Source organism: Dreissena polymorpha, chromosome 1, assembly GCF_020536995.1.
Source record: "Dreissena polymorpha isolate Duluth1 chromosome 1, UMN_Dpol_1.0, whole genome shotgun sequence".
NCBI lineage: Eukaryota > Metazoa > Mollusca > Bivalvia > Myida > Dreissenidae > Dreissena > Dreissena polymorpha.
In genome coordinates this window covers 198665822-198689851 of record NC_068355.1, presented here as the reverse complement: position 1 = coordinate 198689851, position 24030 = coordinate 198665822, and the positions used below count along the sequence as shown (strand labels likewise).

Here is a 24030-nt window from a genome sequence, read left to right as displayed (position 1 = left end):
AGAATTTAATACATTATTTTCCAAAATTAAAAAAATATATTTGTTTGGAACAATACTGGTAAGTCAACTAAAAACAAAATTGCTACATGTGGTAATAGTATAATATATTTATGACTGTATAACCTCTTTGCACAGTTTCCAGTAATTTAACAATACAGATGTGGAAATAATCAAGAGAAACCAACATGAGCAGGCCACCCTGATTGCTCTTGATCATATTGATGAATGCCTTGAAGTGAGCAACACTGTTGGAAAACAGGGTTAAATGGGTTGTTTGTAATGTAATGCCTTAAATTAGCCCGTGCTGTCCGCTTAGGCTAATCACGGCTGACACTCTGCTTTCATGGTATATTTCGTTTAAAGAAGTTTCTTCTTTATAGGGATATTCCAATTAAGACAGAAAGTTTTGTTCCTGATTAGCCTGCTGACTACACAGGCTTATCTGGGACGACATTTACAGACATGCATTAAACCCCATTTTCCCAGAGCAAGGCCCAAGTTTATTGCTGGTTTCAGGTCTGCTGATCAGTTTCCACCCAACCATTCTACAGTCCCTGCTCCCACAGCTCTCCAGTCCCCGACTGGCAGTCAGGAAGAGGGCCATCATCGCTATCGGTAACCAAGCACCGGGCTGCAGCTCCGCTTGTTCTGTTTCCTGATATGTTCATTCAGTCCTCGATCCATGAGGCTTAATTTTAAGCTTGATAATTTTCCAAGTCAAAAGGCCTGGTCTGATAATGTACATTGAGTTCAAACTTCATTTCAAATTTGTATATCAAACAGTTGATTGACAATACATATTTTATATACACAGACCTCAGAATTGTTTGTTGAAGCTATGTACATTGTAGCTCTCAATATAACACGGTCAGACCAAGATTGGTGGTGATCATAATGTACAATCTATGCTGCCATGTTGTTCATTTTCCAGTACATGTGTATCTACCTTACTGTGTTGATTTCTGCATAGATACAGCTTTTTGTGAATATATAGATATAATAAAATCCCATATGATCATGATTTCCATTAAAAAAATATTCTGGCCTAACTTGACAATAACAAGATGACAACGTGCATGAAATGACTGTTATTTTACGCCATTTTATACCCTTTATTACTTGTATTAATTTTTGTAAGGCCTCTCACTTTCCTGCCATATCAGCAGCAGGGGGCTTTGTGTTCTACAAACACAGGTCTTGTTAGAATTACATTGCACTGCAGTATATTTAATAGCCTGGTCGATCATAGAAAAACTGCAATAATATTAAAGCAAGAATGTCTTATTTACCTTAAATAATTATTCCACTTGCGCTTACCTGTTTTAACTAAGGGCATTGAACCACTTTAATAAGGAACAATTAACACTTACATGTGAGTTTATCACAACTTTATTCAGGGTTCTCTCTGGGCTTTAAAAAGTTATCGACACTTACTTTCGCCAAATTTAAAAAGTTGTCGCCACAATCGGGCTACATTTGGGAAATGACGATCATTTTATTATAATACAAACAAAAACTGAGCATTTTACAGTATGTTAAAGGAATTGATTTAATAACAGTATTATTTATAATATCAACACATTTAACATTGTTCATTCAATAAAGGCACATTCAATCAGTTGTAAGTCTTGTTGATTGACACCTTCTTAGCAGCCTGAATATGTTGCCACAGCTTGGTTTCTGCAGCAGCTTTCTGGTAATCTGAAAATACAAAAAGGGAAATATAATATTAATATAATAATAATAATTATCAATTAATGTGTAGTATATAAATTATCTAAATGTGTGCTAGAATATGACCTACTACATAGAGCCCATAGCACAACAGTCAAATAAAATAAGCATTTGTGTATATCAAATGTCAAATTGATTTTCATGTGCTTAACGATGTTTACCTTTTTTAAAACAGTAAATCCGGTAGTGAATGGATTGATTAGTTTTGAGGATATAAAGAGCTCACACAGCATAGATTGTGTGTTGGAAATCATATTAAAGGAAATGAAATTCTGATTAACAACTGTGTTTATTTGGTTTTTGTTTGCTAGCTGGTGAATGTTAGCGGGGGACATTTGCATTTTTCGAATTAGTCTCATAATTATCAGAATCTAATGTTCACTTTCTAAAAGTCGTTATACACTCTGAACTTGCCATTTTGACGAGCAAAATAAAGATATGTAACCGTTTAAATAGAATCAATACATGTAAAATGTTTAATTATTTTCTATAATTACACCGATTTTTCTAAAAACAATCAATACTTACCTTTTTGATTGTCAATGTAATGGTCTTGAATCGGCTTCGAGCACTGTCACAAACACTTCACATTTAAGCGCAAAGTCGGTATATTTCAATGTTGTCTTATCTCTGAAGCAATAAAACTGCCGACCAATTAAGATAACTTGTAACAACACCCCAGATAATCGCAATTATCACCATCGCATGCCACTTTGCGACAGTCGCATGCTCCATTGATTTCAGCAGTGTCGCTTACATCACAGAAATCGATTGCATAACGACTGCTGTAAAGCGGCTGGTAAACAGCGCGTTTTATGTCATTTAAAGGAAATTTTAAGCAGAAAAAATGCGGATTTTCGAAAAATCGCAATTTGCGAAAATTAGTCGCCAGAATATTTATTTTGTCGCCATTGGCAGCAATGGTGATAGACAGCGGGAACCCTGTTTATTGACACTTAACAACAGATTATCACCAATTAGACTTCAAGTGTCTTTTAACCTGTAGTCCATTGTAATTGGTTAAAATGACTATTGAATAAAGCAAGCAGTGAGCACCGCCATCTTTTAATTTTGAAAATACATACAAGTTGTTAAACATTTAATCAGAGATAAAAGGTTGGGGAAGAAATTGGATCAAAGAATCTCACCCTCCCCCCCCCCCCCACACACACACACACAAACACTCCCAGTTTACAGTTTAATTAGAGTTTAAGTTGTTACATAGTGTGTTAAATTGGAGTTTCAGTGTACTTTCATAAGTGTTCTTCTGGCTTTGACTTAAGTAGACCAGGTTATAAACCCTCGTATACAATTATATATCTGGCTTGTTTTGTAGGGTTTCTGGTGATGAGCTGCAACAACGCCCTGTTTGTTGAGTTGATAGACTTCCTGCTGTCCTCCCTGGGCAAGAATAGCAGCACATCCACAACACGCACATACATCCAGTGTGTGGGAGCCATCAGGTAAGAATAGCAGCACATCCACAACACTCACATACATCCAGTGTGTGGGAGCCATCAGGTAAGAATAGCAGCACATCCACAACACGCACATACATCCAGTGTGTGGGAGCCATCAGGTAAGAATAGCAGCACATCCACAACACGCACATACATCCAGTGTGTGGGAGCCATCAGGTAAGAATAGCTGCACATCCACAACACGTACATACATCCAGTGTGTGGGAGCCCTCAGGTAAGAATAGCAGCACATCCACAACACGCACATACATCCAGTGTGTGGGAGCCATCAGGTAAGAATAGCAGCACATCCACAACACGCACATACATCCAGTGTGTGGGAGCCATCAGGTAAGAATAGCAGCACATCCACAACACGTACATACATCCAGTGTGTGGGGGCCATTAGGTAAGAATAGCAGCACATCCACAACACATACATACATCCAGTGTGTGGGAGCCATCAGGTAAGAATAGCAGCACATCCACAACACATACATACATCCAGTGTGTGGGAGCCATCAGGTAAGAATAGCAGCACATCCACAACACGCACATACATCCAGTGTGTGGGAGCCATCAGGTAAAAATAGCAGCACATCCACAACACGCACATACATCCAGTGTGTGGGAGCCATTAGGTAAGAATAGCAGCACATCCACATTATGCACATACATCCAGTGTGTGGGAGCCATTAGGTAAGAAAAGCAGCACATCCACAACACGTACATACATCCAGTGTGTGGGAGCAATGAGGTAAGAATAGCAGCACATCCACAACACACACATACATCCAGTGTGTGGGAGCCATTATGTAAGAATAGCAGCACATCCACAACACGCACATACATCCAGTGTGTGGGAGCCATCAGGTAAGAATAGCAGCACATCCACAACACACACATACATCCAGTGTGTAGGAGCCATTAGGTAAGAATAGCAGCACATCCACAAAATGCACATCCACAATACGCACATACATCCAGTGTGTGGGAGCCATCAGGTAAGAATAGCAGCACATCCACAACACACACATACATCCAGTGTGTGGGAGCCATCAGGTAAGAATAGCAGCACATCCACAAAATGCACATCCACAACACGCACATACATCCAGGTTATGGGAGCCATCAGGTGAGAATAGCAGCACATCCACAACACATACATACATCCAGTGTGTGGGAGCCATCAGGTAAGAATAGCAGCACATCCACAATATATACATACATCCAGTGTGTGGGAGCCATCAGGTAAGAATAGCAGCACATCCACAACACGTACATACATCCAGTGTGTGGGAGCCATCAGGTAAGAATATCTGGGAAATGATGAGCTAAATAGAATTGTTGATAAATGATAACTTTGAGGAAGAACATGTGAACCACTCTATAGCGTTGCTTTTTGTGTTTTTTTTTTATAAATAAAAATATTGTAGCCACGCTGTGTAAAAATGGGGCAAGATGCATGTGTGTAAAGTGTTGTCCCAGATAAACCTGTGCATTCCCCATTCAAGGACGACATATTCCGATAAGACTTCAGTTTTATTTACAAAACTTCCTATTGACGAAAAAACTCCTTAAAAGGTGAAAAGTGTTGTCCCTTATTAACCTTTACTGACTGCACAGGCTAATCAGGGATGACACTTAACACACATGCATTATGTCCTGGACCAGAGTACAGCTTTCTATCTTGATTCAACTCTTACCCTAGCATTCTCCATTGGTGCCTTGCTATTTTGTATTTCAGTGGGCAGACAGGCCACAATGCCCTAAAGAGTTCTCACCCGTATTATGAGATGCGAGTACAACTGTCCAAAGCATTTATAACGAACATATATATCTGTATTCAAACCCTGCCTGGTAGTCTGCATGTTGCCTCTTTCAGTCGGCAGGCCGGCCACAGGTTTGGCTGGGCCCTGGACAAGATCATGCCCCTGATCATCAAGTTCTGCAGCCTGGAGGATGATGAGCTCAGAGAATACTGCCTGCAGGCCTTCGAGTCCTTCGTGAGACGATGCCCCAAGGAGATCTCACCATTTGTAGGAGATGTGAGTACTCCGGTCCCAGTACCTTGTTACACCATAACCCTTTACCATAGGAGATGTGAGTACACCGGTCCCAGTACCTTGTTACACCATAACCCTTTACCATAGGAGATGTGAGTACACCGGTCCCAGTACCTTGTTACACCATAACCCTTTACCATAGGAGATGTGAGTACACCGGTCCCAGTACCTTGTTACACCATAACCCTTTACCACTCAGATACTCAGTTTGATGCATTTTCAGTCCCTTAAAATTAAAAAAGTAAATAAAAGACCCTTTGTCTAAGATTCAAGTTTTAAAGTCTTCATTTCCAACCCTAAGATACAGATAAGCATTAAACAGCATAAAACCTGAATAGCCTGTGAGTTACTTGCATGCTGTTCGTAACTTGCAGGCTGTGTGTTTTTATGCTGGTTGCATATAGCTATATTCAATTTGCTTTTGAGCAGAAAAGTGGTAATTGCCTTTGTTTGGCGCTGAAAGTTTTTAAAGATTGTTGTTGTGTACATGTTTCAGATAATAGAGATCTGTCTGAAGTACATCTGCCATGACCCAAACTACAACTATGATGATGGGGTGGAGGACGCAGATATGGACATGGATGGAGAGGAGGAGGAGGAGGGAGAGTAAGTCAGATATGGACATGGATGAGGAGGAGGAGGGAGAGTAAGTCAGATATGGACATGAATGGGGAGGCAGGGGTTAACGCAAGAAATTGACACTCACTTGCCCAGGGGCAAGTTACTTTGAACATCTACCTACCCTCATTAAAAACTGGTTGCCCTATTTTGACGTCAATTTTTTATTGTCATTTGATCTTTCAAGTATTGATTCACATGCATTAGTATGCTAGATTTAATTTCAGCTATATTCAATTTATCAAAAATAAAATAATAATAGATTTTATAATATAAAGTTGTCAACAAAACAAAATCTGGACAGTTTTATTTCATTGAATAGTCACTATTGAATACAAAACATATGAAGATTTTATTACTATTAAAATTTTAAAACGGTATACTTGTCAAAAAACTTGAACCTGTAACGAAACTACCATTGTTTACAAATTTGAGACAAATCTTGCACATCATCAATCGTGACTCTTTATCAAAGCAAGCCATGGAAATTCATCAAGCCACGATGTTTGAAAGTTACGCTTTCGTGATTCATTTTGATATTTTCTCGTCCTTTCTTTTTTTGTTGTTTTGGTTTGTTCCTTTTAGTGTTTCGAGTTACTTTTATTTTAAATAGAAAAGATCGGCTGGACGCTAGGGCCCGCCATGTTGAAACGTCTGCCGAGTAGCACTTGTTTTGAACGTTTATATTGGCTTAAACATCGCAAGCTCCCAATCAAATCTCGTTTTACTTGTACTTGATAAAAAAAATTTTGACCCAAAGAAAATAAATAGATACAAGGGGAAAAGTGGACAAAATACCGCAATTATGCTTATACGAAACGGACTTGCCCGTCGGACTATCTACTTTGGTAAATCACTTGCCCGCGACGATTTTAACCTGGCACGGGCAAGCAGGCGTCCGCTCAAAAAAAGCCCTGGGAGGAGGAGGGTGAGTAAGTCAGATGTGGACATGGATGGGGAGGAGGAGGAGGAGGAGGAGGGAGAGTAAGTCAGATATGGACATGAATGGGGAGGAGGAGGGAGAGTAAGTCAGATATGGACATGGGTGGGGAGGAGGAGGGAGAACGAGTCAGATATGGACATGGATGGGGAGGAGGAGGAGGGAGAGTAAGTCAGATATGGTCATGGATGCGGAGCAGGAGGGAGAGTAAGTGAGATATGGACATGAATGGGGAAGAGGAGGAAGAGGGAGAGTAGGTCAGATATGAACATGGATGGGGAGGGAGAGTAAGTCAGATATGGACATGGATGGGGAGGAGAAGGAGGAGGGAAAGTAAGTCAGATATGGACATGGATGGAGAGGAGGAGGGAGAGTAAGTCAGATATGGACATGGATGGAGAGGAGGAGGGAGAGTAATTCAGATTGTTCATTGATGGAGAGGAGGAGGAAGAGTAAGTAAGATATGGATGAGAAGGAGGATGGAGGGTAAGTAAGATATGGACATGAATGGGGGAGGGGGAGGAAGGAGAGTAAGTCAGATATGGATGAGAAGGAGGAGGGAGACTAAGTTAGATATGGACATGAATGGGGAGGCGGAGGAGGGAAACTAAGTTAGATATGGACATGAATGGGGGAGGAGGAGGAGGGAGAGTAAGTCAGATATGGATGAGAAGGAGGAGGAGGGAGAGTAAGTCATGTATTGATGAGAAGGAGGAGGAAGAGTAAGTTAGATGTTGACATGAATGGGGAAGTGGAGGAGGAAGAGTAAGTCAGATTTGGACATGGATGAGGAGGAGGAGGGAGAGTAAGTCAGATATGGACATAAATGGGGGAGGGGGACGAGGGAGACTAAGTTAGATATGGACAGGAATGGGGGAGGAGGAGGAGGGAGAGTAAGTCAGATTTGGACATGGATGAGGAGGAGGGAGAGTAAGTTAGGTATGAACATGAATGGGAGAGGAGGAGGAGGGAGAGAAGGTCAGATATGGACATGAATGGGGAGGAGGAGAAGGGAGAGTAAGTCAGATTTGGACATGGATGGAGAGGAGGAGGGAGAGTAAGTTAGATATGGACATGAATGGGGGAGGAGGGAGAGTAAGTCAGATATGGACATGAATGAGGAGGAGGGAGACTAAGTTAGATATGGACATGAATGGGGTGGAGGAGGAGGGAGACTAAGTTAGATATGGACATGAATGGGGGTTGAGGAGGAGGGAGAGTAATTCAGATTTGGACATGGATGAGGAGGAGGGACAGTAAGTTAGGTATGGACATGGATGGGGGAGGAGGGGGAGAGTAAGTCAGATATGGACATGAATGGGGAGGAGGAGGAGGGAGAGTAAGTTAGATATGGACATGAATGGGGGAGGAGGAGGAGGGAGAGTAAGTCAGATACGGACATGAATGGGGAGGAGGAGGAGGGAGAGTAAGTCAGATATGGATGAGAAGGAGGAGGGAGAGTAAGTTAGATATGGACATGAATGGGGAAGAGGAGGAGGAAGAGTTAGTCAGATTTGGACATAGATGAGAAGGAGGAGGGAGAGTAAGTCAGATATGGACATGAATGGAGACGAAGAGCGAGAGTCAGATATGGACATAAATGGGGAGGAGGAGGAGGGAGAGTAAGTCAGATATTACAGTTCAAAACCTTAATAATGGCAAACTTGGTTGTAGGAGGGGGCAATTTCAAAGTGCCTATTTAAGTGTGTATTTTTGTTCAAAAACGAGTCCTGTGCTCGGCCCCTTTCCAAATGGAAAAAGGTAAATATTATTCCCTATTGAGACCTAAACATTCCCAATGGAAGGTTTTCAAATAAATTTTTTTTTTTTAGATCTCAACATTTTGTTAATCTCTGATCCTGCTTTATTCAACTTTAGTAAATGTAATAGTAATAACACTTGTATTCTACATTTTGAATCATTTTGAGCAAAACAACAAAACTTATATTCCAATTTTAGTCAAAACACTGCGAATTTTCCCTATCCAAATGGACTCCCAAAATGCTGAAAATACACTGTATGTGATTGCAGGGGTTCAGAGGAGGAGTACAGTGATGATGATGACATGTCCTGGAAGGTGAGACGTGCCGCAGCCAAGAGCCTGGCAGCTGTCATAGCAACCCGGCACGAGATGCTGGCAGACTTCTATAGGGGCGTATCACCAGCACTCATTGCAAGATTTAAAGGTTGAGTGTGGTTTCCTTTTGAATACAAGTTCCACTCTGGGAAAACAGGGCTTATTGCATGTGTGTTAAGTGTCGTCCCCAAGTAGCCTGTGCAGTTCACACAGGCTACTCTGGGCTGACACTTTATGCACATGCATTAAGCTCCTTTATCCCAGAATGCTGCCCATATGTAGCATTTAAACATTTGTGTTGAATGTCTTCAGACTGCAAGGTTTAATGGCTGTTGAAATTCCACATGTTGAATCAAACATGGAAATATTAAATATTAATCAAAATGGCGTCTGTTTGGATTGTAAGATATATAGGAAGGAGTAGAGTCCACTTTTATATCCAATATATAGCTTTATGTTCAACTTTGATGCAAAGTATATTGGTAATATTAGATATAATATATCTGCAATAAATGTAAGGAAGGAGTAGCTTCACACTTCCAGCATTAAGACTTCTATCTTAAAGGGACTTGTTAATAGATGTTCTTATTTTTGAAAAATATAATTAGCTTACTTTATCAAAACTGTAATATTTGGAATAGCTTACAAATAAATATAAACACAATGAAAAAGATAAATTAAAAAAAAATGTGACTGCTCTGGAACCCTAGAACTCTAGAAGCAAAATTTAACTCACTAACATTACACCATAGAGGCTTCAAATACATGTCAAGAAGTCAAAACCCTATGTTCATATTGAACCTTTTCACTATATTATCAATGAAAAGTTTTACAAACGCTGTATATTTTTTTGATTTCGATTGATGATCCTCAATAAACGAACATAGGACTTTTTTTCTTGGTGAGGATTGTCATTTTGCCAACTGTGATCAAGTCCTGTAATTGTCTCCAGAATTCATTCAAAGACAAAGAGATAAATTGATTTAAAGACGTAGAAGTATGTTATTACAGAGGTGTGTTGTGACATTTTAACGTCTCTAGTGTAGATTTCAAGACATAGTGGTATGTTGTTACATACAAGTTTAGACTTCAAGACATAGAGATATGTTGTTACATACTACAAGTGTAGACTTCAAGACACAGAGGTATGTTGTAACATACAAGTGTAGACTTCAAGACATAGAGGTATGTTGTAACATACAAGTGTATACTTCAAGACATAGAGGTATGTTGTTACATACAAGTTTATACTTCAAGACATAGAGGTATGTTGTTACATACAATTGTAGACTTCAAGACGTAGAGGTATGTTGTTACATACAAGTGTAGACTTCAAGACATAGAGGTATGTTGTTACATACAAGTGTATACTTCAAGACATAGAGGTATGTTGTTACATACAAGTGTAAACTTCAAGACATAGACATATGTTTTTTCATACAAGTGTAGATTTTAAGACATAGTGGTAAGTTTTTTCATACAAGAGTAGATTTCAAGACAAAGAGGTATGTTTTTAGCTCACCTGTCACGAAGTGACATGGTGAGCTTATGTGAACGTGTGATGTCCTGCGTCCGTTGTGTGTGCGTCCATCAACAATTTGTTTGTGTAGACAGTAGAGGGCACAGTTTTCATCCAATCCTTATGAAATTTGGTCAAAATGTTTATCTTGATGAAATCTGGGTTGGGATTGTATTTGGGTCATCTGGGGTCAAAAACTAGGCCACTAGGTCAAAAACTAGGTCACATAATAGGTCAAATAATAGAAAAACCTTGTGTAGACAATAGAGGTCGCAGTTTTCATCCAATCTTTATGAAATGTGGTCAGAATGTTTATCTTGATGAAATCTGGGTTGGGATTGTGTTTGGGTCATCTGGGGTCAAAAATTAGGTCACTAGGTCAAAAACTAGGTCAAATAATAGAAAAACCTTGTGTAGACAGTAGAGGTCACAGTTTTCATCCAATCTTTATGAAATTTGGTCAGAATGTTTATCTTGATAAAATCTGGGTTGGGATTGTATTTGGGTCATCTGGGGTCAAAAACTAGGTCACTAGATCAAAAACTAGGTCGAGTAATAGAAAAACCTTATGTAGACAGTAGAGGTCACAGTTTTCATCCAATCTTTATGAAATTTGGTCAGAATGTTTAGCTTGATAAAATCTGGGTTGGGATTGTATTTGGGTCATCTGGGGTCAAAAACTAGGTCACTAGGTAACAAACTAGGTCAAATAATAGAAAAACCTTGTGTAGACAATAGAGGTCGCAGTTTTCATCCAATCTTTATGAAATTTGGTCAGAATGTTTATCTTGTTGAAATCTGGGTTGGGATTGTATTTGGGTCATCTGAGGTCAAAAACTAGGTCATTAGGTCAAATAATAGAAAAAACGTCAACAATTTGTTTGTGTAGACAGTAAAGGTCACAGTTGTCATCCAATCTTTATGAAATTTGGTCAGAATGTTTATCTTGATGAAATCTTGGTTGGGATTGTATTTGGGTCATCTGGGGTCAAAACTCGGTCATTAGGTCAAAAACTAGGTCACTAGGTCAAATAATAGAAAAACCTTGTATAGACAATAGAGGTCACAGTTTTCATCCAATCTTTATGAAATTCGGTCAGAATGTTTATCTTGATGAAATCTGGGTTGGGATTGTATTTGGTTAGTCAGGTGAGCGATTCATGGCCATCATGGCCCTCTTGTTTCATACAAGTGTAGATTTCAAAACATAGAGGTATGTTTTTTCATACCGGTGTAGTTTTCAAGACATGATAGAGGTATGTTGTTACATACAAGTGTAGACTTCAACACATCGAGGTATGTTGTTACATACAAGTGTATGCTTCAACACATCGAGGTATGTTGTTACATACAAGTGTATACTTCAACACATCGAGGTATGTTGTTACGTACAAGTTTAGACTTCAAGATATCGAGGTATGTTGTTACATACAAGTGTATACCTCAAGACAAAGAGGTATGTTGTTACATACAAGTGTAGACTTCAAGACATAGAGGTATGTTGTTATTGTTACAGAGCGTGAGGAGAACGTGAAGGCGGACATCTTCCAGGCGTACATCACGCTGCTGAGGCAGACCCGCCCCTCTGTCACAGCAGACCCCAACGCCATGGAGCAGGAGGAGGGGTAGGCACATTTTTTTAGACACATGTGCGTTCTCAGAAAACGGGGCTTAATGCATGCATGTATAGTGTTGTCCTAGATTAGCTTGTGCAATCTGAACAGGCTCATCAGAAAAAACACTTCCCTTGTACAGATTTTTTATTAATGAAATCTCTTCTTTACTAAAAATAAAATTTAGGCAGAAAGTGTTGTCCCTGATTAGAATGTGCAGACTTTTTAGACCCGTGAATTTAGCCCAGTTTGAGTGAGGCTCAAATCTGAATGCCATGTTGAAAATAGTCATTTTGTGTGGAAACAAGCAGTGTTTTTGTCATGAGTATTTTTGTGAAAGATAGAACCTATTATCAAGATAGTCTGATAGAATGAGCTTCAGAATTGAAAATAACCAATGTGGCTCAGTGTGTACTATTACCAATGTAGCTCAGTGTCTATTAATACCAATGTGGCCCAATGTCTACAAAAATAACCACTGTGGCCCAATGTCTACAAAAATAACCACTGTGGCCCAATGTTTACTAATACCAATGTGGATCAGTTTCTACTGTAATAAAGAAAAAAAAAAGAAGTATGTACAGTCTACTACCATCCTATTCAGTGTATGTTGGGTGTTTCAGGCCTGTGCTGCTACTGCAGGGTCAGATACCGGCCATTGTGAAGGCCATACACAAGCAGCTGAAGGAGAAGTCTGTGAAGACCCGCCAGGGCTGCTTCTCCCTCCTCACAGAGCTGGTCATGGTGATGCCTGGGGCACTGAGGGACCATCTGCCCATGCTGGTACCTGGCATACAGTATGCACTTGGGTAGGTCACCTGTCCTAATATTATAATTTTTTTGTTGGCCTTAAATATGTTGTTCATAGGTTCAATTTAAAGGTCACAATTAAAAGGTCACTGTACATTTATAACATTTTCAACTGCATGGATGGATTTTCAAATAACTTGCCATATGTAATTAGCATGGTGTAACACAGTTTTTCACTCAAGAACCAGGTTGCTTGATCCAAGGTCAAGGTTATTATTAATTACACATCTCAAACTTTTAATATAATTTCCCACATTTGATCACCATGATGAGGAGGATTGTAGTGTGCAAGAACCATGTCCATGAACATTTAAGGTCAAAGGTCAAATTAAGCAAAATGAACTTGACATTTTTTCTGGAGCATGACTTTGTCCAGAATGAATGTTTTTTCCAATAACTTGGCTAAAGTGATCAGTACGTTGAGAAAGAGCGGTTGAACTGATTAAATAGGTCTAAGGTCAGCAGCACAAATCGAGATCAAAAGTCAAAACATAGTGTTGCGCTTATTTAAGACTTTGAAATACTATGAAATGTTTGAAGGCATAATAAGTGGCACTTACTTTAACCAAGGTCAAAAGTCAAGGTCACAATTTAAGGTAAAAAGAGAAATTAATTGAGACTCCAATCTTTAATTGACTTTAAACTCTTGTTAGATATACTTAATATTTACCTTTACTCAAATCAATGGAATGTTTAAGTACAGATTAATTGTCAAGATACTATACATTTTGTATAGCTTTTATCACTGCATGTTTGTTTCAGAGACAAGAACTCCACATCCAACATGAAGATTGACACCCTGGCCTTCCTTCACTGTATCCTTAGCAACCACAACCCTGTTGTGTTCCATCCATTCATCAAGGTGTTTCTGCCAGTAAGTATCCTTAGCAACCACAACCCTGTAGTGTTCCATCCATTCATCAAGGTGTTTCTGCAAGTATGTATACTTAGCAACCACAACCCTGTAGTGTTCCATCCATTCATCAAGGTGTGTCTGCCAGTATGTATACTAAGCAATTGCAACTCCTCATGCAGGGCTCCAGCTGGGATTAGAAAAGAGCAGGGTGCTCTTTTGTCAAAAAAGCAATTGCAAGCACTCAGTCATTGTATCTCTGAGGCTTATTTTCAATGCAGTCTGTATGTATATTTCATATTACATGCATTTTCAATTTAAAATATTGTTATATAATTAATAAAGAAATTTTCATTGTTCAAAAATAGTTAAATCTTTACATTTTAAATAAAGTTTGTTGTATTTTAATGTGATCAGATAAAATAAAGGCTTGGTGGGGGTCCAAGGGGGCAGGGTGGGACCTTGGGGCGACAGAATGCTGCACCCTTCGGTTTTGGCCCACAATCTTATTTTAGAGTTAATTTATTAAGATATACACTATTCCAAGTTTAGTTGAAAACACCGCTTCCCAATTTTACTGGTACCGGTGGTACCAGTCCCAACAAAGCAGTGAGGTAAATTGCTATGTTATCCAAACATTTCCTTTACTTGTCAACTATCTCAGCGTACTCATGCCTCCTCTCCATGTTTCAGCCGATAGTTCATGCAGTCAGTGACCCTTTCTACAAGATCACATCGGAGGCTCTCCTGGTCACACAGCAGCTTGTCAAGGTCATCAGGCCCCTCGGTAAGTGCACAAAGGTCATGTGTAAGTGCAGAGAGGTCATCAGGACCCTTGGTAAGTTCACAGAGGTCATCAGGCCCCTCGGTAAGTGCACAGAGGTCATGAGTAAGTTCAGAGAGGTCATCAGGCCCCTTAGTAAGTGCACAGAGGTCATGGGTAAGTTCACAGAGGTCATCAGGCCCCTCGGTAAGTGCACAGAGGTCATGGGTAAGTTCAAAGAGGTCATCAGGCCCCTTAGTAAGTGCACAGAGCTCATGGGTAAGTTCAAAGAGGTCATCAGGCCCCTTAGTAAGTGCACAGAGGTCATGGGTAAGTTCAGAGAGGTCATCAGGCCCCTCTGTAAGTGCAAAGAGGTCATGGGTAAGTTCAGAGAGGTCATCACACCATTCTGTAAGTGCACATAGGTCATGGGTAAGTTCAGAGAGGTCATTGGGCCCCTCGGTAGGTGCAACGAGGTCATGGGTAAATTCAAGTTCACCAGGCCCCTCCGTAAGTGCACATAGGTCATGCAGCATATGAGACGCATTCTGGGAAAATGGGCTTTATATGTGTGTGTAAAGTGTTGTCCCAGTTTAGCCTGTGCTGTCTGCAGTAGCTAATAAGGGATGACACTTCACTTTTATGAAATCTTATGTTTAAAGGAAGTCTCTTCTAAATGAAAATTCCCAGTAAATGCGGAAACTGTACTCCCTCATAAACCTGTGCAGACTTTGAAGGCTTAGCTTGGATGACTCTTTGCACACTTGCCTTTAGCCCAGTTTTCCCAGAACAAGGCTCATACTACAGCATCAGTAAGAAATCTTATTTTAAGTGATCGATGGGCAATGTTGTCTAATTCACAGCTCGATAAAGTTAAAGAAAAATAAGTGTTTCATAGGCTAGTTTATTATTTACAGAAATTAACTTTCACTTTTCAGAAGACATTTTGTATGTTCAAGTTTGGATTGGCCATTATAATTTAATGAATGCATGATGCAAGTACTTAATTGAACATGATTTAAGCATGTTTAATGGGAACAGACCTGTTCAGGTTGGAACATTATTTATTCAGAATATTGAATACTTCCAAAAGAGGTGCATGTTTATGTTAATTAAATTCTCTAACACATTTGTTGTCAAAAATGGCCAGAATCCCCTATTAAAATGAACACATGTTTATATGTGATGTGCAGGTTTGTCAAAAAGGCATACGATAACAACAAACTGTTTGTGTGTGTGCCTCTTTTGCTGTAAGTCATGTAATAGGAGTTATCTACTGTCATTAATATACGCACCATATTACACCAAAAATTTCCATAGAAAGTGTGCATGCATACCAATTCAACATGTGGGGTAAGTATCCAGTAATCAATAAGATAGTGGTTAAAAGCAAATATCATATCATTTCACATGATAAATTACTTGGAGTATCGGCATGAATTCCACAATGTCATTATTAGCCCCAAATTAAAAAATGGCTTTGGTTATAAATCATTTTGAACCTGTCATCTGTATAATTGTGGAGTTGTATGGAGCCTGTCATCTGTATAATTGTGGAGTTGTATGTAGCCTGTCATCTGTATAACTGTGGAGTTGTATGGAGCCTGTCATCTGTATAATTGTGGAGTTGTATGGAGCCTGTCATCTGTATAATTGTGGAGTTGTATGGAGCCTGTCATCTGTATAATTGTGGAGTTGTATGGAGCCTGTCATCTGTCTAATTGTGGAGTTGTATGGAGCCTGTCATCTGTATAATTGTGGAGTTGTATGGAGCCTGTCATCTGTATAATTGTGGAGTTGTATGCAGCCTGTCATCTGTATAATTTTGGAGTTGAATGGAGCCTGTCATCTATATAATTGTGGAGTTGTATGGAGCCTGTCATCTGTATAATTGTGGAGTTGTATGGAGCCTGTCATCTGTATAATTGTGGAGTTGTATGGAGCCTGTCATTTGCATAATTGTGGAGTTGTATGGAGCCTGTCATCTGTATAATTGTGGTGTTGTATGGAGCCTGTCATCTGTATAATTGTGGAGCTGTATGGGGCCTGTCATCTGTATAATTGTGGACCTGTGATCTGTATAATTGTGGACCTGTCATCTGTATGATATGTATATAATTGTGGAGTTGTATGGAGCCTGTCATCTGTATGATATGTATATAATTGTGGAGTTGTATGGAGCCTGTCATCCGTATAATTGTGGAGTTATATGGAGCCTGTCATCTGTATAATTGTGGAGTTGTATGGGGCCTGTCATCTGTATAATTGTGGAGTTGTATGGAGCCTGTCATATGTATAATTGTGGAGTTGTATGGAGCCTGTCATCTGTATAATTGTGGAGTTGTATGGAGCCTGTCATCTGCATAATAGTGGAGTTGTATGGAGCCTGTCATCTGTCTAATTGTGGAGTTGTATGGAGCCTGTCATCTGTATAATTATGGAGTTGTATGGGGCCTGTCATTTGTATAATTGTGGAGTTGTATGGAGCCTCATTCTGGAAAAACTTAGCGTAATGCTTGTGCATAAAGGTCATACCAGATTAGCCTGTGCAGTCTGCACAGGCTTATCAGGGACGAAACTTTCTTCCTACAGTGGATTTTTGTTTAGAAGCGACCTCATTTAAACGAAAAATTCAATGAAAGCAGAAAGTGTTGTCCCGGTTAAGCCTTTACGGACTGCATAGGCTAATCTAAAATGACACTATGCACATGCATTAAGCCCCATTTTCCCTCAGCCAGGCTCTATTGTTCATGTACATGTGTGTTTCAGATGTGGACGTTAAGAGCACATTTGACTTCAAGCCGTACGTGAAGGAGCTGTACTCGTGTACCTTGATGAGGCTGAAAGGTTTGTGTGAACAGAGAGTTGTAGCAATGTAAATACTGCTCATTGCCAGGGAACACATTTGAACCTCACTTTGTAAAAAATGGGGCTTAAGCTATGTGCATGGAGATGCATGTTCGTGTGCCAGCATTTCATGGATAATGTACATTTATGAATGTAACATGCAAGTGTAAAGTTGTAAAATGTTGCAAACATTCAGTGAGATAAACCTCTTGTTTTGCTGTATTTTATGGCCCACTTTGATTATGGCAGAAGGGCATATAGTGTTACACCTTGCCCTGTTTTTGTGTGTGTTTGTTTTGTCGGCGACAATTCATATCCGGCTCATAACTTTGTTGTCCATGATGGATTTCAATATCAAATGCCAAAAATGATCAAAATATCAAGATGATGTGTTGCTTGCAACAAACATAGCCCTCACTTTAAGGAAGAGGTTATAGAAGACACTTGGAATTTTGTCGTATTCCTTATATTTGTATTGCATCGATGGCCATGGATATTTGAATGTTCCAATAATAACAGTTATTCATTGTTGTTCCTTGGAAATAATCCTAAGATGGCTAAAAACCACAAAGTAATTAAGGCATTTTTGTTTTAGGAGACATCCTTTAAACTAAAAATTCCACAAAAGTGGAAAATTGCATCTCTGAGTGATAAGCCTGTGTGGACTGGACAGGCTAACCTGGGATGACAATTTAAGCACAATCATTATATCCCCTTTTCTCAGAGCACGGCACAAATGTTTATTCCTTTTACAGAAATGCCATGTTGGAGTTCATATTACAGCTGCAGACATTGACCAGGAAGTGAAGGAGCGTGCCATCTCTTGCATGGGTCAGATGATCCGTAACCTAGGTGACCAGCTGACCACAGAGCTGCGAGACTGCCTGCCCATCTTCCTGGACCGGCTGAAGAATGAGATCACGAGGCTGACCACCGTGAAGGCCCTCACAATGATTGCCAGCTCACCGTTGAAGATCGACCTGAGAGCAATACTCACCGAGGGGATTCCCATCCTGGCATCGTTCCTTAGAAAGAACCAGCGGGCCTTGAAACTGAGCACATTGGCTTGCCTGGATATGTTGGTCAAGAACTGGGGTATGTTGTTCAAGAACTGGGGGTATGTTGTTCAAGAACTGGGGTATGTTGGTCAAGAACTGGAGTATGTTGGTCAAGAACTGGGGTATGCTGTTCAAGAACTGGGGTATGTTGGTCAAGAACTGGAGTATGTTGGTCAAGAACTGGGGCATGTTGGTCAAGAACTGAGGTATGTTGTTCAAGAACTGGGGTATGTTGGTCAAGAGCTGGGGTATGTTGGTCGAGAGCTGGGGTATGTTGTTCAAGAACTGGGTTATGTTGGTCAAGAACTGTTTTCTAGAACAGGGGTAACTTGATATATGTTGGTCAAGAACTGGTGTAATAAGACACCCTTTATTGTATTGCTTTATACAATGTTCAAAATGTTTGATAAGATCACAGTTAACCCTTAACTGCTCAGAATCGCATTTTGGCCCATTTGTAGTGCTTTAAAAAATGTTTAAAAAAAAGTTAATTACTTTTCTGATTGGATTCAAATTAAAAGGTTTCAATTCCCTAAGATACTAATAAGCAGCAAGCAGCAAAACAAACTAAACAGACTGGGGGTTACTTGCAGGCTGTTCTAGTTTTATGCTGGTTGCATATACAATGTAGCTATTTTCACTTTGTTTGGAGCAGGGTTAAAGATCAAAGTTAATGTTTAATGTTTAATGTGTTTGCTCTTAATGATGTAATTTTGCAATCTGATTATATGACTTTGTATCTTTGTTTTGAAATTTAAACAGTAGATGATAGAGTATTCCCATAAATAAATAACTAGAAAAATGTAAGTAACTTTAATATAGACTTTATTTTGGCTGGTTTAGTTACAGACTGTAGAATATGGATCCTGAGCAATCAATTTATGATTGAATTACAATAATTCCTACAGCTTAGTGTTGTTTTTATATCTCACCATCATCCCTGCATTAATTAACACTCATCATTGAAGTAAATGTGTCTATGCAAAGCTAATATAAGCTTTGTTCTGGGAAAACTGGGACTAATGCATATGCCTATTGTATGGTCCTAGATAAGCATGTGAAGTCTGCAAAGGCTAATCAGGGACGACACTTTCTACCTAAACTGGTTTTTTGCTCAGAAGAGATTTCCTTTGTACAAAAATCCCATTAAAGCAGAAAGTTGTGTGTATGATAAGCCAGAGCAGACTGTACAGGCTTATCTGGGAAGACACTTTATGCACATGCATTAAGCCCTGTTTTCCCAGACCTCTTCTTTCATATAGTTCTCCCTGTCACAGGCAGCTCCCTGACCCCAGAGATGATCTCAGACATGATGAAGGAGATGCCCCCTCTGATCAACGAGAATGACCTGCACGTGTCACAGGTAACAACCTTGCACTGAATGGCGCACGGAGTTAGTTTAAACTCATTTATTTTATCTTGGTTGCATTGAAAGCCTAAGGCTTATTACAAACCACTTGAGTTCATTTCCTGGGTAGAACCAGTACTTTGTGACTTTGGATGAGATCAATTGAACATTCCCACAAGGGGCATTGAACCCGTGACCTCTGGGTTGCTTGACAGACACCATATCCACTACACCACGGCAACCACAGACAGGGTTGTTTTTATTGGAACATGTGTTGCTTTAATAGAATTGAAAAGTGCATAATCATATGGGTTATGTCAATAAGTGGTACATGTGTAATGTGGAAATAAAAAACAAGTGTTGTTGTCGTTTGTCAACATTTCATTTTAAAGATAAATATTATAAGAAGAGTGATCTGTCCTTAAAATAAGTGTTGAGGTAAAGGCAATCTTCCATTATATGCTACACCTTTGCTAAAGAGCCAATTTGAGCACTGCAAGCATGTTATGCCACACGTGTTGCCATGATTTCAGAATATAAACCTTGATGTGGCAAAATGTGGATGAATGCATGTGCGTAAAGTGTCGTCCCAGATTAGCCTGTGCAGTCTTCATAGGCTAATTAGGGACGACACATTCTGCGTACACTGGAGTTTCCTTTTAATGGGACCTCCTTTAAATGAAAGTTACATAAAAGGGTAAAGTGTCCCCGAGTCCACACAGGATAATCTGGGATGACATTCAGGCCTTAACAAGATTTCGCTAAGAAAAGACTTCCTTTAAACGAAAAATATGATACAAGCAAAGTGTGTCCCTGATCAGCCTGTGCGCACTGCACCAGCCTGTGCGCACTGCACAAGCTTCTTTGGGACAACACTTTGTGCACTGCACAAGCTTCTCTGGGACAACACTTTGTGCACACTGTACAAGCTTCTCTGGGACAACACTTTGTGCACACTGTACAAGCTTCTCTGGGACAACACTTTGTGCACACTGTACAAGCTTCTCTGGGACAACACTTTGTGCACACTGTACAAGCTTCTCTGGGACAACACTTTGTGCACACTGTACAAGCTTCTCTGGGACAACACTTTGTGCACACTTTAAAAGCTTCTCTGGGACATCACTTTGTGCACACTGTACAAGCTTCTCTGGGACAACACTTTGTGCACACTGTACAAGCTTCTCTGGGACAACACTTTGTGCACACTGTACAAGCTTCTCTGGGACAACACTTTGTGCACATGCATAAAGCTTCTCTGGGACAACACTTTGTGCACACTGTACAAGCTTCTCTGGGACAACACTTTGTGCACATGCATAAAGCTTCTCTGGGACAACACTTTGTGCACATGCATAAAGCTTCTCTGGGACAACACTTTGTGCACATGAATAAAGCTTCTCTGGGACAACACTTTGTGCACATGCATAAAGCTTCTCTGGGACAACACTTTGTGCACACTGTACAAGCTTCTCTGGGACAACACTTTGTGCACACTGTACAAGCTTCTCTGGGACAACACTTTGTGCACACTGTACAAGCTTCTCTGGGACAACACTTTGTGCACATGCATAAAGCTTCTCTGTGACAACAATTTGTGCACATGCATAAAGCTTCTCTGGGACAACACTTTGTGCACATGCATAAAGCTTCTCTGGGACAACACTTTGTGCACACTGTACAAGCTTCTCTGGGACAACACTTTGTGCACACTGTACAAGCTTCTCTGGGACAACACTTTGTGCACATGGATAAAGCCTGGTTTTCCCAGAACGTGGCTTATATATAACATTTGTATGGAATATATTTTGCAATACAACAGTTATCCTGACCACATCCATTAAAAAGCTCAATACACACATGTTTACGTAATTAATTGGATAATTATAATTTATTGCACTTAAATTTTAGTTAAAAAAAAACATAACTAAGATTAACAAAATTGCAGGTTACAACTGATTTTTCCCATATTTCAGTTGACCCTGAACTTGCTGACGTCCATCTCCCGTATCCACAAGGGCTGCATGTCAGCAGTGCCCCATGAGATCCTGCCCCAGATCCTTGTGCTCATCCAGTCCCCTCTGCTGCAGGGCGGCGCCCTCCTGGCCCTGCTGGACTTCTTCCAGGCCATCGTGGGGCTGCCCAGCCTGGGCTTCAGGGATCTGTTACAGGTCTTTACCAATCATAAATTAATTATTTTATTGGCAATATAACCTAGAGCACCTAAGTTTTTTTATCAAATGAAAACTGTACAATTTTAAATTTAATTAATGGTATTAATTATGTTGTTGTTCTTCAGATGCTCATTAAGCCAATCTACGTGTCTGCCTCACACCAGTACACCCAGGGCTTCAGTATACATAAACAGGTAGGAACTGTGTGAACGTGTCTGCCTCACACCAGTACACCCAGGGCTTCAGTATACATAAACAGGTAGGAACTGTGTGAACCCCCTCAACAGGTAGGCAATGTGTGAACCCCTGAACAGGTAGTCACGGTGTGAACTCTGTTAACAGGTAGGCACCGTGTGAACCCTTCAATTGATAGGCAAATTTTGACCCCCCCCTCAATAGATAGACAACATGTGAACCTCCACAATAGGTAGGCAACATGTGAACCCCCTCAATAGGTTGGCAACATGTGAACCCCCTCAATAGGTTGGCAACATGTGAACCCCCTCAATAGGTTGGCAACATGTGAACCCCCTGTATAGGTTGGCAACATGTGAACCCCCTCAATAGGTAGAAACATATGAAACCCCTCTATAGGTTGGCAACATGTGAATCTTCTCAAAAGGTATGCACCCTGTAAACCCCTCAACGGGTAGGCAACATATTAACCCCCTGAACAGGTAGGCAACCTGTGAACCCCTCAATAGGTTGGCAACATGTGAACCCCCTCAACATGTAAGCACGGTGTGAACACCTTCAACAGGTAGTCATTTGTCTTCTCTCCCCCCTCTCCCTTCATCAGGTGTAGAGTGCTGAGCATTGCGTGTTATACCTCAAGAAACTGCAGCAAACAGGTTTTATAGTAGGGGCTTGACATATTACCTGAAGCCAGTCCCTTAAGATTTGAAAAGTCTCTCAGACCAGATTATTTGTGAGCCTTGATCTAGGAAAATGGGGCTTAATGCAAATGTGTAGTGTGGTTCCAAATAAGGATGACACCAATCTAGGAAAATGGGGCTTAATGCAAATGTGTAGTGTGGTTCCAAATAAGGATGACACCAAGCTAGGAAAATGGGGCTTTATGCAAATGTGTAGTGTGGTTCAAAATAAGGATGACACCAAGCTAGGAAAATGGGGCTTAATGCAAATGTGAAGTGTGGTTCCAAATAAGGATGACACCAGGCTCTTGCATTTAGCAATGTGTAGTGTGGTTCCAAATAAGGATGACACCAAGCTCTTGCATTTAGCAAATGTGTAGTGTGGTTCCAAATGAGGATGACACCAAGCTATTGCATTTAGCAATGTGTAGTGTGGTTCCAAATAAGGATGACACCAAGCTCATGCTCAATGCAAATGTGTAGTGTGGTTCCAAATAAGGATGACACCAAGCTCTTGCATTTAGCAATGTGTAGTGTGGTTCCAAATAAGGATGACACCAAGCTCTTGCATTTAGCAATGTGTAGTGTGGTTCCAAATAAGGATGACACCAAGCTCTTGCTTAATGCAAATGTGTAGTGTGGTTCCCAATAAGGATGACACCAAGCTCTTGCATTTAGCATTGTGTAGTGTGGTTCCAAATAAGGCTGACACCAAGCTCTTGCATTTAGCAAATGTGTAGTGTGGTTCCAAATAAGGATGACACCAAGCTCTTGCATTTAGCATTGTTTTCCAAGAGGAAGGCTTAAATAATGGAACCTAAGGTCCAAATTTATAACCATGGACTGTTTAAGAAATACTTTGATGTTACCTATGGCTGCAGTATTTGTTTTTATTTCCTTTTATGTAGATATACATGTTTGAATCCAGTATGTTGTCCCTGTAATATTCTTCAAGTAACTTGAGTATTATCTCTCTCTCAGGCGTTCCACTCAATAGCGAAATGTCTGGCAGCCCTGACTGTGATGTCGCCCAATGAGGCCACAAACGTGGTCAACCAGTTCATCAGTGATGTCAAGGTATGCTATGTGTGTTTAGTGCCCTCTTGTAGCACTCGCCTACACTTGTTGAAGTCTTCTTGCTTTTGACTTTTCAAACCGAGGATCAACGTTTTGTCTAATTATGCCCCAGGGGTCAAAACTGGCTTGACACAGGTGTCACCAGTTTTAGACTATAAGGTTAACCTATTTATAGACTTACATAGGTAATACCTTTCA

General features: G+C 40.2%; 1 protein-coding gene across 7 annotated transcripts in view; it reads left to right on the top strand.

Annotated features, from left to right (window-relative positions):
• Positions 1 to 24030, top strand: part of LOC127864537 (cullin-associated NEDD8-dissociated protein 1-like) — a 62497-nt gene that overhangs the window by 17439 nt on the left and 21028 nt on the right. For all 7 annotated transcript variants that reach the window (XM_052404204.1, XM_052404207.1, XM_052404206.1 and 4 more), the window contains 15 exons: positions 517 to 615; positions 3071 to 3197; positions 5080 to 5242; positions 5757 to 5866; positions 8850 to 9004; positions 11931 to 12039; positions 12651 to 12836; positions 13600 to 13711; positions 14384 to 14477; positions 17223 to 17300; positions 18084 to 18395; positions 19636 to 19721; positions 21683 to 21877; positions 22006 to 22074; positions 23737 to 23832. In XM_052404204.1, coding sequence (XP_052260164.1) covers positions 517 to 615; positions 3071 to 3197; positions 5080 to 5242; positions 5757 to 5866; positions 8850 to 9004; positions 11931 to 12039; positions 12651 to 12836; positions 13600 to 13711; positions 14384 to 14477; positions 17223 to 17300; positions 18084 to 18395; positions 19636 to 19721; positions 21683 to 21877; positions 22006 to 22074; positions 23737 to 23832 — 1991 coding nt within the window. The remainder of the gene's footprint in view (positions 1 to 516; positions 616 to 3070; positions 3198 to 5079; positions 5243 to 5756; positions 5867 to 8849; positions 9005 to 11930; positions 12040 to 12650; positions 12837 to 13599; positions 13712 to 14383; positions 14478 to 17222; positions 17301 to 18083; positions 18396 to 19635; positions 19722 to 21682; positions 21878 to 22005; positions 22075 to 23736; positions 23833 to 24030) is intronic.